The sequence below is a fragment of the Molothrus ater genome, chromosome 2, assembly GCF_012460135.2.
Source record: "Molothrus ater isolate BHLD 08-10-18 breed brown headed cowbird chromosome 2, BPBGC_Mater_1.1, whole genome shotgun sequence".
NCBI classification, from domain to species: Eukaryota; Metazoa; Chordata; class Aves; order Passeriformes; family Icteridae; genus Molothrus; species Molothrus ater.
In genome coordinates, this window is record NC_050479.2 from 21,328,283 (window position 1) to 21,346,554 (window position 18,272).

Below are 18,272 nucleotides of genomic sequence, written 5' to 3' on the forward strand. Positions count from 1 at the left end.
AAAATAAAAAATGCTGAAGTTTTCTCTGTTTTTCTGTGGTTGGGCAACTAGAGAGCTGAGTATTGGACTTAGCTGAAAATCCTCCAAGTTGCTGCAAATCTGTGTATGAAAATAAATTTTTTCCAGACAGAAGGAAAAAAATCCCACCTTTTATGAACTCTCTGCATCAATTTTCATCACTTGCTGCAATAATTATAATGCACTAAAATATCAGAATGTCATTTCTTTCCAAAGTGCTTGTCACAACAATATTTTCTAAGTCGTTACTCTGCCTTTGCTGCCATTTTCTCAGTGCCTGTTATTTGAGTGTAATACAACTCTCCTTGCTCAGGTAAAGCTTTAGCTTCCTTTTCTTTGAATTAAGTCTATGTGCATTTACTTCCCCCTGTTTAAATTAAACATTTTAAGTACTTCTAGATATTCAAAATCAATATATCTGCCTCTTGGTTTTGCTTAAAAAGACAAATATTTAAAATGCATTAAGACTTGGCTTCAGGCTTCTTTCTTTGTGTTTCTGTAAATGCTAAAGCAGAAGAAAAAGGAATACTTAAGGCAGGAAGAGGCAGAAAATCTACCATTGTCTGATAAATCAACCAAACAAGAATAATGAATTACATTACAGAAAAGAATAAAATACAAGGCATGGCAAAGCAAATAGAGAGCTAACACAAATGCTTTTAAGCCCAGATCTTAGGAAAACAAAATTAACTTTCACTTAGTTTAGGGACATAAATGAAGTGACTGTGTGCGCTGACTCTTTGTTTGTAATAAGGTATTTCATATGGCAGGTTTTGAAGTGAAAGCTTTCCCATTGATAACACATGTCAAATGGTCCTTTCTCATGGCAGTAGGGCCATTGAAAGTAAAGAAATCCTTCAGATGCAGTTGGAGTTTCCAGCTCCTACTGTAAAGAATTCTGCAGTACTTGCTGAACACTAAAGCCTTATTTATTTTGGTACTAGCTGTTGCATTGGGCAGATTAGTGTTTGAGCAGCTATTCTAATTATTGATATTGTAGCAGTAAAATACTTGTACTTCAAGTTATCACTATAGTCCAGATGGTTCTTTCAACAAAATGACCTGGCTGTTAATTATAGTGAATTATAAACTAATATATTGCCCTCAGACTTCCAGGAGAATACAGGGACTTTGTCTCAGCAGTGGTTGATTGTGTGGGTATGCATAATGTGCATTAGTTCTTAGGGATTTAATTAGTAAAGCTGGCTCTAAGCACAGAACTCTTCAACTAGATCACCTCTTTAGAAATGCACTGGTAGATATTAGAGAATTTGCTTTTCCATATGTGCTACTCTGACTCAGATGTCTGTATCTAATGGCTTCCACAGCATTGAGCCTGGGGAGATAGGTAGTGCTGTAAGCTTTATTTATCATGGGAAATTATTCTGGAGTTAAAAGAACATCCTGTCAGAAGTATCTGTGTGGTTCCTACTCCCTCCCTAACTTTGTCTTTCTCCTTTACTTTGTCCTAATGTAGTTTCAGGAAAAAAATCTCTCTGCCTTTTTTAAAAGGATGTAAAGGGTAAAATCTGACCATCTCCAGTTCTGCTTGCTTTACTTTATGAAGTGCCTATAGGACCCTGCTTTCTGTCCAAATGTGAAATACTTACAATACTTAAAATGTTACTGGTGGGAGTAATAAAAAACATCAACCACAAATAACAGAATTTGGTAGAGCAGATGGTTTTCAAATTCTCAAATAGTCTGCAATTGATTAGTGGGGCCAGTTAAAAAGTTTTAAAATTACATTTAGAATGATGGCAACCTCAGTGGCATCTCCCCTGAAAATGGGACAATATTGGAAAGTCTTTTCAAAGGGACAGTTCAGTGCATTTCTTCATGATTTCACAGGCAGAACAGAAAGCCATTATTTGTTGCCTTGTACTTGCTTCCAAACCTCCAGACCTTTCTGGGTAGGGTGGTTTAAAGCTCTTGGTATGAGAGATTTAGAAGCAAGTTTGACCAACTGCTAGTCTCAGAAATGTAATTGGAATTGATTCAAAGTCTGCCAGGAAATCAAATAATCACAAGTCAAATCAGAACTACACACTGTGTTCCCAGAGCACAGACACTGATTTTACTTAACAGGCACCCGCTGATGTTTGCTGAAGGCTGTACTGGACTGGTTTGTACATTTGTACAATTTTTATATTTATTGGTTAATTTTAAAATTTATGTAGTGTGAGCTGTGCACAAGTCCTCAGTATGACCTGAATCATAATCCAGAACATCTTTAGTCATTGTGAAAGTGCTTTTAATTTGACTTAATTTATGCATTTAAAAGAAGTCTTATTTTTATTCTTAAATTTAGTAACTGGTAGAAACTTAAGCCTGATTTCTTTTGAACTTACATTAAAAGTTTAAATAGAAATGTAATTGCAAATTACCTGGTTCATGAGTTCAATCCAAAGATAGACCATATTAGCTGGAATGCATACCTACAGTCAGATTGCAGATACACTTTCAATGTTCCATTGCAAAATCATTTATCAAGACTTAATCCACTTGAAGGCACAGAAGAAATTAACTGGCCAACTAATTAATAAACTCTCGCCTGATTTTTAATTCTTCAGGAAAAAATGCCTTTTCAAAATGCATTTTCAGCATCTTTATGTGTCTTCAATATGTCTATGTCTGACTAGTACAGTTTTCTCAAATTCTAATTACTTCCTGTGTATTAACACAGCGTATAAAGCTAATTATTTTAACAACAAACACAGTACTTTATATTATATATATATATATATATGCGTACATATATAGTATCACTAAACTTGGCAATGGCAATGTCTGATGTGAGGCAATCTCAATAACTGAGGGGTAAAATGGTAAGCTTTTTACAATCCAAATATGGAATCACAGAATATTCTGGGTAGGAAGAGACCCAGAAGGATCATTGAGTCCAACTCTTGAGTGAATGGCCCTTATAGGGATCAGACCCACAACCTTGGCACTGTTAGCACCATGCTCTGACCAGCTGAGCTCTTCCTCTCCTTTCCCCAAACTGTATCACTAGGTCAGGTTAAGTCAAAGCTCTGTCTCACAGGTTTACACTCTCATACCTGGAGCAATCCTACCATTCCTACTGTAAGTAAAAGGTACTGAGGTTCAGCAGTTTGCAGGATGCTTCTCATGAGCTATGGGCTAATAACTGCTCATGAGTGCTCTCTTAGCCTGCCTAAATTCTGGATGAAGCATTGATCTTATGATCCAGGGGAGGTTAACCTGTCAGCAGGGAGTCATCATGCTTATGGTGAAGGTGGTTTAAACTAATGAGTGTCCTCTTGTAAACTGGGTCAATTTTCCTCCATGTGCATCTTTTAAATGTATTTTTAATTAGCTGGTTTATAAGGTGGCCATAAAACCAGTCACATAAACACTACAAATAGGAGAAGGAAACTGGACTATTTGAAGGAATAGCTGGAGTTGGAGGGAAAGAAACAGAAACAAAGGGTTTCTGAAATGATAATTTAATTTTTAAGATGACCCATATATACAGCTGCTGATGATAATGAGTTGTTAATATCAGTTTCTTTTGCTCCTGGGACCATAAACTAGATGCAAAAATATCCATAGTAGTCTAGACCAAGATCCTACACAACAGGTGTTCTGTCCTTGGCAGTGGCCAAAAGCAAATCCAGAGTGTAACCATATTTCTGCATATAATTGTCCTAGCTTCAGACAACTTCTAGTTAGTCAAAATTCCTGAGCCCACTGTTATTTCACTGTATGCACTTCTCATGCATTTATCTTCACAATAATATCCAGTGTCCTATGAGCGTCACCAAGTTTCAGGGTGTCTGAAACATCCTGAACAATGGAGTTCCTGAGTTTTAAGTGCTCATTCTATGCAGAAAGACTTTTCTTTTTTTTGTCTTGAAGCCAACTCTTCCACATTAATATGAATCCTAATTCTTGCTCTGTTTACCTTGTCTGTATGCACATGATTTTATAGATATTTAACCTGGTTTTGCTGTGTTCTGTTTCTCGTAGATACATGAATCTTAAACTGCAGATGTAGAAACTGCAAATTAATGCCATAAATTTTTTGAATACCAGTTCAGCAAAGCAACATCCTGGTATGATGTTCCACAATGCATATCAGGAAAGTCCAGTTTTGGAACTCCATAGATCACTGCATGCAAACCTACCCATGTATGGCTTTTGCGTGAGGTCTGAGAGAGAAGGGAATAGCTGGTCCGTCACTGCCTCTCTTCCCACTGTGGAATTAGGGGCAAGATGAGTCTGTACTTTGGCTCTGGAATCGGGAGAGATTCCAAGATCACTTACCCTCAATATAGTGAACTTACCCTCACAGTCTGCTTGTCTAAATTATTGTCCACATTTTTCAAAGTTACACAGAAGGCTAAAGTTAATGGTAAAGTACCTGGTGACATTTTCAGTGTATGTATAACCTTGGTGAGCCTTGGACTTGTTTGTTTGGGTTTTTTTCTTTTTCATTAAATTCAGTTCTGGGATGCTTAGCTAGCTTTGAAAATCTAGCTATGAGGGAATAACGTAGAAAGCCTCTATTCAGGCTACAAGCAGCTATTGTGAGACTTGGAGCTTACAAGAGGCAAATTTCCTTGTAATGGAAAACCAGAATGAGATACTGTTGAACTTGCTTTGTATAGGATGTTGTGTGTGGGAAAATAAGTAAGGGTAGAGGTAATCCGGCTTAGAGATGATCCCAGGCTTAAATCCCTCAATATAAACATCTTCAAACCTTGAGGCTTCCTAGGTCTAGATATGGACAAAAATACTGTGTCTCAGGCCTGTCTTTAAATTACACAGTAATTGCTAATATCATTTTTGGAAAGGCTTACTATTCTATTATACAAAGAATGTGTTCTGTAGAAAGGAAGTTTGTTTTAAATGGCATAATGTGAGAAACAAAATATTTGTAATTTAATCGAAACTGCTTATATTCCATGTTAAAGCAGGAAACAGTATAGTTTGTCTTGCTAAGAATTGTTTGTTGAGTGAAGTTTAAATGTCAGCTGAAGGTTTTGGTGTTATTTTTAAACATACTGCTTGAATAGGTGATTATTAAAAAGCTTTTTTTGTCAAGAGGTGTCGTGAGTACTGTGAATTTCATAACCAAACAAAACTTTGGATTTTCTTTTTTTTACACCATCGGGTGAATCAATGCAGAGGAAGCAAAAAACACAGAGTTGTTATAATTTAATTTTTTTCAAGAGAATTTACCTAAAACGCCTGTGACAAAACAAGTGGTTTTTACAAGGAAAAGGGGAGTGCAGAGAGACTTGCAATACATTAGCACATCAATGCAGCATTTTAATATTAGTTGGAGGTAAATTGTGTTTACCTCATTTTGCATTTGCTAAAGTACCATGAGTAAAATAGTACTTCTTATTATATTATTTCTTCTTGTCCTATCATTAGATTCAGATTGCAAATGTTGGACACCATGAATCAGAGTAATACAATGGCTCATGAACCAGTATATGAAGTAATGAATAAGTGTTATGATCTAGTACTGACTGAGATCATATTTTGCTTCTCTGCAGTACACTGAGATATCTCTTCCCAAACTGGTCTTCCATCATGCTGTTATTTAAATGTAAAAAATACAATGTGAATCACTTCACACTAATCATGTCTTCAAAACTGAAGGAACTAGTAGTAAATAACACTGCTTCATTTGTTCACTTGGATTTTGACCATATTTCAGTCTTCCCTGCATATTTTTCAGCACCTCTCCAGCAACTGAATTTCATGAGAAAAAGCATTGATGGAAAACTGCATATATTAGATGTTGTGTAGACATGGAAAACAATATTTGTCCAATAAACAGATGAACATGAGGCTGAGAGAGCAGCAGACATTTCATCACATTCATCTCCAAATATTTCCTTTCTAGTTTGTGGTGTGGAAATGCAGGCAATTGCTGCTGCAGGGCAGACACTGCTGGAGTGGTGGGTTGGAATAAGTGCTGTGTTGTAATAGATGCCCATCAGTAAAGAGGGTTACAGGGAGGAGAAAGAGCAGGAACATTTCTTCAAGAAGGCTTTGATTTGTACAAGTGTTTGAGCACTTCAGAGTTGATGATATCTTTTGATTTATGCAAGGCATCATTAATTTCACCATTTACCATTGCTACAGCTTTGCCATTCAATACAGTGAGGTAAATATTTTTTCCTGGATGGTTCTGACACAGGATTTATACAGAACTCTGAAAAATCACACTATGACTTTACAGTAGAATCAATTAATCAAGCTTGTAGATAGTGACACATGTACTTCATGTGCCCTGAGCAGATTCTGCCCTGTGTTGTGATATTAAATATAAAATATTTTCCCCTTGCTCTAGCCTATTTTTAGAGCAGTAATGATGCAGGACACATAATCCAGAAGGGAAATTACTTAATTTTTTTATATTTCCTTCTTCCTGTTAGTCTAAGACCATCAAAGACATGTTCAAGACCATCTTTTAACCATACTTTTGATGGTCATTAGTGTCATGTTCTTGCTAGGTTGTAAACTTTCTGGCCTGATCCTTTAGCTACCCTTAACTATTGAAGTTAACACAACTGTTCATATGCCCAAGTGCTTTGTTGAATAATGGCCCCTGTGCTCAGAAGCTTGTAAGAAGAATCCCACCAAAGAAAAACAGAAAACGTGTGGCCAGTCACAAAAAATCATTGTGGTTGGCTAGATGAAATATCAAATCTAACAAAATATAATAAAGTTTTAGCTGCACACAGAACAAATTATTTCAATAATTTTCTTACCCAATAGGTTCAGAGATATTTCATCCTCCTTATGGCATTCTGTTTGAAGAAATTTCAATGAAGACAACAGGTTTACATATGGCTCATTATCTTCCAAGCTTTGATAACAACTCCTTTTGACATACAGTTAGCATATTAATTATGTGTATATATTTTGGAGGGAGTCCGTTTGTTGCGGTGTTGTGACAAAAAATACAGAACTTTTTTTTTTTTTTAATGAAATACTTATATCAAAGCTTCTAGTTATTTGTATTAAATTACCGATTTTATGCTAGCAGGTAAAGGTTTTCATATGTCTTATTTTATAATATTTACTTTTATACTGTATTTTATTCTAGTGGGAAAATCTATCAGACACTGCATGTTAATTACTTTCAATACTGTCATGACACAGAAATTGACTTGATGTTACCATGTTTATTGATGCCAGATATTTTTATTGTAATTAAACCTTAATTTGAGCTGCTGTTGCTGAACAATTCCGCTGTGAAACCTTGCTTTCCAGCAAATCCCATTTGATTTTCCTTCTAATAACTTTTTGTAATTTGGTTGCCTGCATAATAGTGCTGTCACAGCTGGTATTAATTGGCATTTTTGTAACAAATAGTAGAGACCCATGTCAGAATAACATGCAAGAGCTGAAATACTTTTACAACACACACTGTTATCGTTTTCACCACTTGACAGGGGTGGAACAGAGATAAGGAGCCATGCAGTACTTTGCCTAAAGACCTCAAGCAAACCAGTGGCAGAAGTCTCCCCAGTTCCTGACACAGTCTGCTGCAATTTTCTTGCTGTGGATCACAGGATACAAAGAAATAAATAAAATCTCTGTTTATCTGGTTTTCTGGGGTAGCTCCATATTGATGGTGTTGGGCTGCATGAGCAAATTTCACTGCTGAAATGCCCCTCCTATGCCAGTTTTTCAGCTACAAAGCTTCAACTCCTTATGAGAGTCAATTTGGCACCCTCCTGGAACAGAAACTGCAATATAAAGGAGAAAAAGTATTTGAGGCAGAGAAAGTAGCTGTCTGCAATAGAATGGTAAAAAAAAAAGAAACCACATTAGATGAAATTATTCATATGACTGGCAGCAGTGTATTTGTAATAAACAAACATGGACGAGGTTGAAAAAGATGAGAAAAAGAAAAAAAAAACCAAACCTTTAAAATGTAGTTTATTTTAAATAAACTGTAGAACGATTTAAACCAGAAGTTTCATTTAGGAGAACTTGCAGAATTACCTGAAATTTTGTTGGATTATTTTTCTGAATGATACTCAGAGCTTTAAATTCTGTGGGGAGGTGATTTAGTATTCCTAGTAACTATTGTGCAGCCTTGGCTTAGGCTATGTTGAGGTCTATCAGTTTAAGATGCTTAAATTTTGCATATGAACCTGAAGTTTTCCAAGTGGCAAACACATGTAGCTGGCATTGGCATTAGTAGAATTCTGAGCTGTTTTTACAGCTTGAAGATATAGAATAAATGCACATTTTCCATCCAGAAAAATCAGAAGTTTATTTGTTTTTATTAAAATTGAACTAAAGAATGTAAATTAGGGAGGGGGAGAAAGCACAAAAATCTGATGAAGAACATCTTTGTAAACACTCTTGATAGAGAGCTTAGTGGAGATACTCATGTGAAAATAAAGGCAGTTTGGGGTAAATTTAAAAAAGCCCCATGCTTTAGAGCATTCTCTGATCCATACATTTCTTATTAGAGATGTCAGATTTCTGTCCAACAAAGTTAGCTGCATACCCTTGTTGAGCAAAAGAGCTAAGAGTGCATGGGATTTTAAGAACATGATCATGTGGCGTCTGTACAGCCATTTTTCTTAAGTCTAGAAAGTCAATTTATACTTCAGAAAATCTACTTTAAAAATCACAGTCAAAGTAATTAACATCAACTATTAATTTATTTGAAAAGATTAGTTATGTGCATTTGTCTTACAGACCTAAAAACCTTTAGCTTGGGCATCTGGAGATAGTTTCCATGTCAGTATCATTAGGAGGTTTTTAAAGCAATTGTCCTGGATTGCCTTTTTTTTTTTTTCTTTATATAAATTTAAAATAAAGTAATTATTTGAATATGCTGTCAGCTGTTTGTACTTAAGTTGCTATTTTGTTGACTAATTTCACAATCTTAGAGCTGCTGAAATGAGTGCTAGCACTTACTGTGTCCTTCAGGTTCACTGTTTCTATACAAATATTTTGAGTTCTGGGAAATGCAAATGCTTGCTGTTTGTGCAAGCATCACTGTTGCTAGTATCAAATGATAGACATTCTAACCATGAGAACAATGAAGTTAAAAAGCTCTCTAAAGACTCATAATTGAAAATTTAGAATCAAGAAAACTCCAGATATTCAGAAGGAGGTTGATACTGTGACATCTGAAATACCAGGGAGGCAGACGGAAGCAGTCTGGCAATTTCTTGACAGTGTTTTGTACTTATTATAGCAGGAATGGCTGAGTTTTCTGGTAAAACTCTCCAAAATCAGTCCCATTAGGTAATGAATATTCTGTTAATATTAGCTACTCAAATGGCTTTTTGGGAAAAGATGTGGCTGTGGGCTCAGTGTGTGAACCTTAGCTGAGCTTGATCCAGACCCTTGGCTCTGGAGGCAGTGGCTGACATTCAGCTGGATGCAGCTTGAGCTCGTCCAGTACCCATCCCTTAGTGTGCATTGGACAGCTAAACCCAAAAATCTAAGTAAAATTTATTGTAGTGATCTCACTAAGACAGTGTGCATTGCTGAAAGGAGGACTGGGAGAGGCTTTTCTTTTGCACGTGTGGTAAATACAAAATCAGCTGTTTAATGTTTCATAAAACTTTAGAGTCATGATCTTGATGAGCAACTTTATAAGACAAAGGCATATTTTCATAATTTTTCTCAGCTTCTTATTGGGCTTTTTAGATAATTTCATGCATTTCATCTTCTTTTGCTTTTAAAAATATTAATTTCTTAAACAATCTTGTCATTTCATCTGCATACTTCATGCATGCATATACATTTTGACTTTTTCAGGCTTCTAGCTTTATTTAATCACAAAAATTCCCACCTTTCCCTATTTTTAAAAAGTTTCTGTCTCAAGTAGTAGCTATTTCCTTATTGTATTTCATACTTTATTCTGTTATATTGCATGGTATTAGTCAGGTTTTAGACACTGACAGGACAGATTTTTTAAAAGGAGAAAATTGGAGGGGGTTTGTTGTGAATTATTTTTACATTTTACATTCTCTTTAACACATGTTATTTAACCTGTGTATCTTCTGGTTTTTTAAATAGCAGCAATCATAAATATAGAGGTGAGAACTGAAGTTTTAGTCTTGCTGGCTGACATGATGCCTTCCAGTTTATAACAGCTGATGTACTTGTAGATGTGATACAAAAACCTTTTTCAAATAAGCTTTACATACTGAAAATTTAAAAAATCCCCTTATTTCAGTGTATGTTGTTATCAGACTACCAGAATACTATCAAATTTAAGATTCATTAGCTCAAATAAAATTAGAAAAAGAATTAAGAAAAACTTCACCCTACATATACAGAAGCTGATAGGTTTTTAAAATGTATTTCTAATTTTCTATATTCTTCTTTGACCTATTTCTGTTTTCTTCAAGTAGAGAAGTTATCAGAAACCCACAGGTGTTTACAGATGGGTTACTGAGGGTTTGCTAATGCAGAAAAGTAGGAAGGAAGGAAGAGAAGAACTGTCTAGGAGTAGAAGCTCATATAATTAATGGATGTGGACCTGCCTGAAAATACATGTGCCAGTAGCTGGAAATACATATTTTTTCCCATCCCAGGCAGTGTACAGGACCAGGTTATATGGGGCATTGAGCAACCTGGCCACTGGGAGATGTCCCTGCCCATGGCAGGGGGCTTGGAACTGAAGGATCCTTAAAGTCTCTTCCAACCCAAACCCTCTGATGATTCTGTGAGTCTACCTTGAATTACATTTCTCAGCAGAGGCCCAGTAAACCTCTTCACCAATATATCTGAATGCTGAGCTCTTCTAAGGTCTTGTGCTTGGGATTTGTCTTTTCCCAATTGCCCATGTAGTGGTATTTTGTGACCTACCTTAGGGATGTGTTTTGTCCAATCCCTGACTGCTGGACAATTACAAGATTTAATTGGATTGGATAAATGTTTAGCCAAAGGAGAGTGATTTATTTATAGATCTCAAATGAAAAGTATTACAAGCAAAAATACACATTTTGTAGCTTTGCAAAGAGCAGTCCACCCAAGAAGATAGTTTAAAATAATCAGAGAATGATAGAATGGTTTGGGTCAGAAGAGGTCTTAAGGATCATTGAGCGTGTGATATTTGATAATGGAGTCAACTGGAAGAGATGAAATCAGATGAAACCTTCTTACAAATGCACTGTGACTTTTTGTCTTTATCCAATAGGCACATGAGGTGGGAAAACTTTAAGAGATATGCAAAAGCACATCCATTTCTTTATTTATTTTAAATGAGAGGAACAATCACAAAGCAGGAAATGTACTTTTTAATGGATTTCTTTTTGAAAGAAGTATTGTTTCCAAAGAAATTGCAAAAATAATTAGCATATATGTTGTTATGAAGAACAGCTATTGCAAAAATCTATTTCAAGGGGCCATTTCAGCTAGTTTCCTACAGTAGTAATTTTCTCTTTAGTTTACAATCCTTTTCTTCTGAATCCAAACTGCTCATAGCAGTCTAATACCAGATCAGCCCTTAAGGCATCAGAGATATTTGTTTTCCCTCCTGAAACCCACAGTCAGGCACATTAGTGATTCTGTCATACCCAGCTAATTAATAATAACAGACATAATTTTGCATCCCCTATATAGAGAATGAAATCCAGAAAAATGTCAGAAACTACTTGCACTACCTAATGTTTTCTTTCTTTTGTCAATTCTTTTTTGCTCTTTGTTTTGCTTCCTTATTCAGGCATTATTAGACAAAAAGCTAGAAGAGCTGAAAATAAGTTGAGAGCTTATACTGTTGGTACTGCAGCAAGTTTTGTCATTGATTTAAATGGGAGTAAACTTAAGACTTCAGTATTACTCATAAGAGTCAAGACTAGAATATTACTTGAAGAGATACTGAACTAAAGGTTTTATGGCGTATCCCGAAAGAAGAAAGCTTGGGGATTTACAGGCATTTTCTCATATTTTCAGGCACAGATTTCTCAAGCAGTGCCAGGCAGCAGTATTGCAATGCTCTAACAATATAAAAAGTCAGGCAGTTGACACCAAGTCTGTCTCATTATTTGCAGGATGATTAGAAGTAGCAGCATTGAGATTATTTTTTTTTTAATGCTCAGTTTTAATTCTTTTTCTTTTTAATGTAAGCAGTATACGGTAACAAATCTGAAAATGAAATGTCACTGTTTATCTCCTTTAGCTGATACAAGGTTTAAATTTCATTGGTGTACCATATTTTCTCCATTACATTAAAGATTCCTTAGTGAGGAATTACCAACTCTACAATACTTAAAATTCCTTCTGTTTTTATCCAGAGAAGCGAGAAAAGTTGCAATGGTGAAAATGTACTTTTATGTCTTTTGGTGAAAACAAACTTATATGTCTTTTCCTCTCTTTTTATATCATGTAGATATCAGCATGAATCAATTCCAGGTGCACTGGTTACTGGAGTCCTGTGCACACAATGACACCAAAGGACTTAGGAAAGTAACAGAGCTGACTTATGTAAGTCTCCTTTCAGCCCTCTGCTTGACTCGGAGTAGTTCCTAGGCAGCAAGAGGAAGGATGGTTCTGTAACATAACACAATATGTGTTATACCCCTATGTTTCATAGATCAGTAAGGATGCTTCCTTTTTTATGTTCCTCTTTGGCAAAAGATAAAAATTATGTATCTGGGCTGGTTTTGGGTTTCTTGGATTTCCTAAATCCACACTAGGCTAAAATATTTTATTTGGTTTTTGTTGTTATTTAGAAAATGAGACCAGATAAACTTCTTAACTAAGTACTTCTATAACTCTGCAGGATGTAGAACATGGGAGCTTTATCTGCAATTAATAATTTAAGACTTTAGCACAGTGCAAATACTGAACAGTAATGCTAGTAATTAATAAACCAGGTTTTCTTTAAGACATGCCAATGAGTTTCAGGTGATTATTCTCCCTGAGGAGAATAATAGATAAGAGAAGAAGAACTGTAGGTGACAAATACTGGATATTAAATCTGGAAGTCGGACAGATATCAGATGGGGAGAAAATATACATTTCAGTGCCAGTACTTCCTACTCAATTTGATGGCAAATTTCTAGTGTCATCTATCACTATAACACATTATTTGAACAACAGAGTAATGTGATTGGTGCATCAGAATTGGTTTAGTCTGTTATGCAGAATGGACAAAATCACAATTCACCTTTCCTTCTTACCCTGATCGGTACTACCCCATTAACACCACCCATCAATTCAGGGGTGTTAATGTCATGTAAAAGAGTAAATCAAAAGACATGATTTCTCACACAGGATGGTGTTAACTTGTGAGATTTACTGCTTCATGGGATCAGCAAAGCACAAATTAGAGGTGGATTTAAAAAATGATTTTGACATAATCGTATGGAGATAGGAGAAACAGCATTAAAGAAGTTCGTTTCCACTAGAGGTCAGGAAAGACTCTTTGGACATCTGTCCAAGTGCATTGTGGGATTAATGAACTTATTTCCTTTTTTTCCTTATTTCCAATCATTTTATGGTCATTCATCCAATCTGTCATGATAAATAAAAATAGTCCTGTCACAATTTTAAGGAGACATCAAACCTGTCGGGGCACTCTCCCAGCAGGTGGAAGGCAGGGAGTTCAGTCTCAGCCCAATTTGTATGTCCCGTGAAAATGACCTTCCAAGTGAAGGTTAGACTAATTTGCAATTAGACAAAAGAGGGAGTTATGCAGAAGAACCTGGGAAATTAGCGATTCTGAAGGGAATTAGGGATCTAAAAGGTAGTGAAAGACTTTTGACCTTAGCCAGTAACATATTATTAGTGATTTTTTGGGGGGATAAAAGCCAGCCAATCAAAATTTTTTTTCCATATATGATTTATGTTAAAGCTTTCAGACTGTAATTTTCAAAAGTACTTCAGACAATGGTAATAATTTAGAAGGACACTTACACTTTGTGTAAAGTTTTCTTCTCCACTCATTGTCCTTAAATAGAGACTTCTGCTTTGTATTTAGCTGTGGAGTTTTTCTTCCTGATAAGAAAATAGAGGTACTTAATGTACTCAAGTGGAAAAAAATGCATCCATAATGCTATGCTGATTTTAAATGTGCTTTTAAAAAGTTAAACATAGATGAAGCCTGTCATTTGCAGCAGCTTAACTCAGCTTTCTTACATTTATTTAATTCGATTAGCATTTATATCATCCCATTGCTACCCCCACTGCCATCATTCACAGAGGCTGTTCTAAATATTAGAAGTCAGTTGCTTTGATGCCGTGTGTCGAAGGAGCTGTGTAGAATTGAAGGACATATTCAAATACCATGCTAATATATTTTACTACTGAAAATAATCATGACATTGACAATACTTGCTTTCTTCTCTGAGTTAAAACCACATTGGCATGTGTTAAGCATCCAGGAAAATATTTTTGTGGAGAGGACTTTTCATGTTTTGCCAAAGTTATTTTTCAATTTGTTCATATTTCTTTTTCCTTTGGGCTCTATTTGCAGCATGTGATCTTTTTGTTTTTCTTATTGTAGGAAAACTACATTATTCTGAAGGACCTGTCATTTTCATGCAAATACAAAGTAACTGTTCTGCCTGCAAAATCTAAAGGTCGTTTTAAGGCTGAGAGTACTTTCTTTGTTACCCCACCTTGCTCTGCATTTAAAGAAAAAAAACACAAGCGCATTAATTGTCCTGCTGAAGGAGGTAAGGCATGATCTGGAGAATAGTTCCAAAAGCATTTATAATCACCAAATGAGAGTTTTAAAAAGCAGTTTTAGGATAGAAAATGAGAGATTTAAAACAAATAAAAATATCACTAATGTTTATGTGAAAATCAACAGACATACACAACAGCATTGATTTTGGCTAGTACATTATTACTGTTTTGTCAATTAAGAATAATCCTAGTGGACATACAATAATATCTGTAATGGTATGGTTGACAGTTTTTTTGTAAGGAAGAATGGTTCCCCATTGTATTTATTATAATGATGGAGGATAACTGTAAACATGCTTATGGTGGTGTGACCCATCTTTTTAATGTTTTGCTGCAGATGCAAGCTGCTTTTTCAGTTTGATTTTGTTTAGGTTAATTCTGCTCTCAAATAAGAAATACAAGCCCTCATATCTTTTCCAGCATTGTCACAATGTGTAACTAGAGGGTTATGGAAGTTGCAGAATTATGGAGACATTAGTTGGAGAGGACCTCTGTGGTCAGCTGGTCCTGGCTCAGGTCAGCCATGGCTTTGCACTGCCAAGTGTGGATACCTCTCTCTCTGGAGGGAAGCCCTCTCACCTTGAGTCCCTCCTGTTCCTAAGGGTACTCCCATGCTCCATGTCACCCAAAACCCTGCTGGCCTTCACTGCCTTTTCCTCAATGCCTGTCCTGACAGATTCCAGCATTACAGCCTTCCTGGGCAACTGTAACTCAGGTATAACTTTGCCCTAATCAGAGTGCGCCTATTAACTTGTACTACAGTTTTAGTGCATGACTTTTACTCTTTGGCTGAACTATGGAGTTCTGTGCTACCCTGTGCATTTTCTTGTGGCCCCAGAACTTCCAGTCTGAGTTCAGGTATTCGGAAATATGAGGAGCAGGAGAATGGCTCCCTGTGAATGAGGCACTCAGGTCTTTACATGCCATAGCTTTCTTTTCTGTACCTGCAGCTGAGAGCATTTTATCTGAAGTTTAAGTTTGGCCCCAAATGTCAGTGGAATATATCAAACATAGGATTTTGGTTAACACTGAAAATGTGGTAGAACGCTGACTGCATCATGTGTAAAAGTAGAAATAAAACTTTGCCTGACCTCGATTTTTGAAATTAAATGAATATTATTGAAGATAATCTGTAAAAGTTCAGCATATCTTTTTTTGCTTTCCAAATTTGTAGTGCCAGCTCTACCCAAAGTGTTGGCCAAACCCGAGAATCTGTCTGCGTCTTTCATTGTTCAGGAAGGTAACATCACTGGTCATTTTTCCTGGAAGATATCTAAGGCAGACCTTCACCAGCCCATGACAGGGTTTCAGGTCACTTGGGCAGAAGTGACCACAGAGAGCCGGCAGAACAGTTTACCCAACAGCATCATTTCCCAGTCACAGATACTGCCAGCAGTAAGTTGTTTGTTACTTTCTTTTGCCAGTGGCTCCCTAAGTTTGTGTGTCTGTGCCTCATTTGTAATGTTTAGTGGTGATACAGATGTCAAACACTGGTTCTGCAGGTAAGCTGGAGCAGGAAGTACTTAATTTTTCCTCCTTGATGGAGATACAAAGCATAGCTACTCTTCTTGATGATACATCAAACATTTTAAACTGTAGAGCCTGGAGATGCCTTTAATTATCTATCACTGTATGTATCTATCTATTTTTAGCACCCGGTTAACTTGCAGAAGGCTCTGATTTGAGCTGAAATAGTGTCTTCTGTCCCTCAGAAACCACCAAGATTTAGGGCATTTATACCAAGGACCATTCACTCTGACCGAAAACGTAGTATTTACACAATCAAGGCTGAAATGCACAGGGCCCAACTGCTGGAGTTGCTGAATGAGCAGAGTGAGAGTACAAGTGCAATGTATGCACTCCTCTCTCTGCCCTACCCATGCAGGATTTTATATGATTTGGAACAGCTTAGCCAGGTCTGTTAAATGCAATCCCATCTCAGAATATGTGCTAATTTGCCAGGAAAACATGTTTCCCCCCACTTTTTCTCTCTCTCCTTTCCCTTTTACTGTCTGCTCTGGCAGTAGCAGCAAATTATCCCACAGGAATGACCAAAGTTATTCCCACAATGTGCTTTGGCTTCCCCACATGGGGTGGGTAGAGTGCCAAGCAGAATCACCTGTCCTGTGCATTCCTGGCCAGACCAGCCTGGCTGGTGGCAGGAACACCCTGCTGTCCTCACTGTCCAGCATCACTTCTCCAGCCATCCCCTTCCTGCGCCTGAGCCTTTACAGCGTGGAATAAGAAGAGTGATTTGTTCCAACTTAATGCAGATGATTTATAGTTTTGATTTTGTTTTAGATAAATGACTTCTGATTCCTTAATGTCTGTGAGTCTTTAGCTAGATGTATTCCCATGTGAAAGTTTCTATGAATTTACTTTGAAATTATTTAGCACATGTCTAAGTGACCACAAAAGGTGTGGTGCAGTGAAAAGTGAATCCATCATGCCGTAAATGATGCCTTAAGAGCAAAAGGCAAATTCTTATGGTGTAATTGGGACAAATCTGAAATTAGTGTGGTCACCCTTTTTTTCCCACAAGCTGCAGAAGTGGACCCAGGGCAGCCACTACTTTAATTACCAATTAGTAGAATCCACTTTCAAATCCAAAATAAAAACAAGTTTACGTAATGAGCATGTTTGTTAAAAGGAATGGTTAGGAAAATACATTTTGATTCGTTTTTTAGTGATGAGCACATTTTTAGTGATCATCACAATTTCCATATAAGTCTGTAACAACTTGGACCTTGTACACATGAAACCATAGTATTATGGTTAAAAATGTGTCTGTTCAAAGGGGACTGGCAGGCAAAAAATTCAAAACATGCTCACTCAACAAAGTGATGCATACGTTAAATCCTTTTAACGGAACTCGATGAAAATAATTTGTGTCTGCTGACAGTGCTAGAACCTCTTTAAACCACTGATGTGTGTGAGCAGAGCAGCTATGTTTTATTTTCCAATGGTCTGAGAATTCAAGGGTTGTGCTTATTTTTAGGATCACTACATACTCACCGTGCCCAACCTGAGGCCCTCCATGCTGTACCGCTTGGAAGTTCAGGTGCTGACGACTGGTGGGGAAGGGCCAGCCACGATTAAATCCTTCCGCACGCCCGACCTTCCTCCATTTGCACCCCACAGTAAGCACTGCACTCTTCTGAAATATGCTTGTGACATGTTACAGAATTTCAGTTTTCCACATGTAAAGAGTGGAAGCCTTTCTCAAGCCTTAGAGCTTTTACTGGTTCCAGTAGCATTCCATAAATTTAAGATGTGTGAAAATACTGGCTATTTTTCCCCTAATGACTGTCCATCAGCAAATCCAGTCTTTCTCTCACTCAGTTTCTGTGGTCTAGCATTTGCTATTTGTTGCAGCCATGGATCTTTGGCTTATGCCTATAATGCTTGGGATTCAAAGTTGGTCTGTCCTCCAGGTGCAGCCTGGAGGATTACATAGCTTTCAAGATTAGATTTTTCTGGGTTCACTCAGTCCAGCATATCTAGAGCTTAAACATATTTCTAAAGCAAGGCAAACCTCTTAATGGCCATTTCCAGCACTTCATGTGTTTTTGAAAAATACAGCTCAGTGTTGC

General features: G+C 36.7%; 1 protein-coding gene across 1 annotated transcript in view; it reads left to right on the plus strand.

Annotated features, from left to right (window-relative positions):
* ANOS1 (anosmin 1) overlaps positions 1-18,272 on the plus strand; it is a 132,289-nt gene that overhangs the window by 108,245 nt on the left and 5,772 nt on the right. The window contains exons 10-13 of the mRNA XM_036388256.2: positions 12,377-12,471; positions 14,495-14,666; positions 15,854-16,074; positions 17,678-17,819. Coding sequence (XP_036244149.1) covers positions 12,377-12,471; positions 14,495-14,666; positions 15,854-16,074; positions 17,678-17,819 — 630 coding nt within the window. The remainder of the gene's footprint in view (positions 1-12,376; positions 12,472-14,494; positions 14,667-15,853; positions 16,075-17,677; positions 17,820-18,272) is intronic.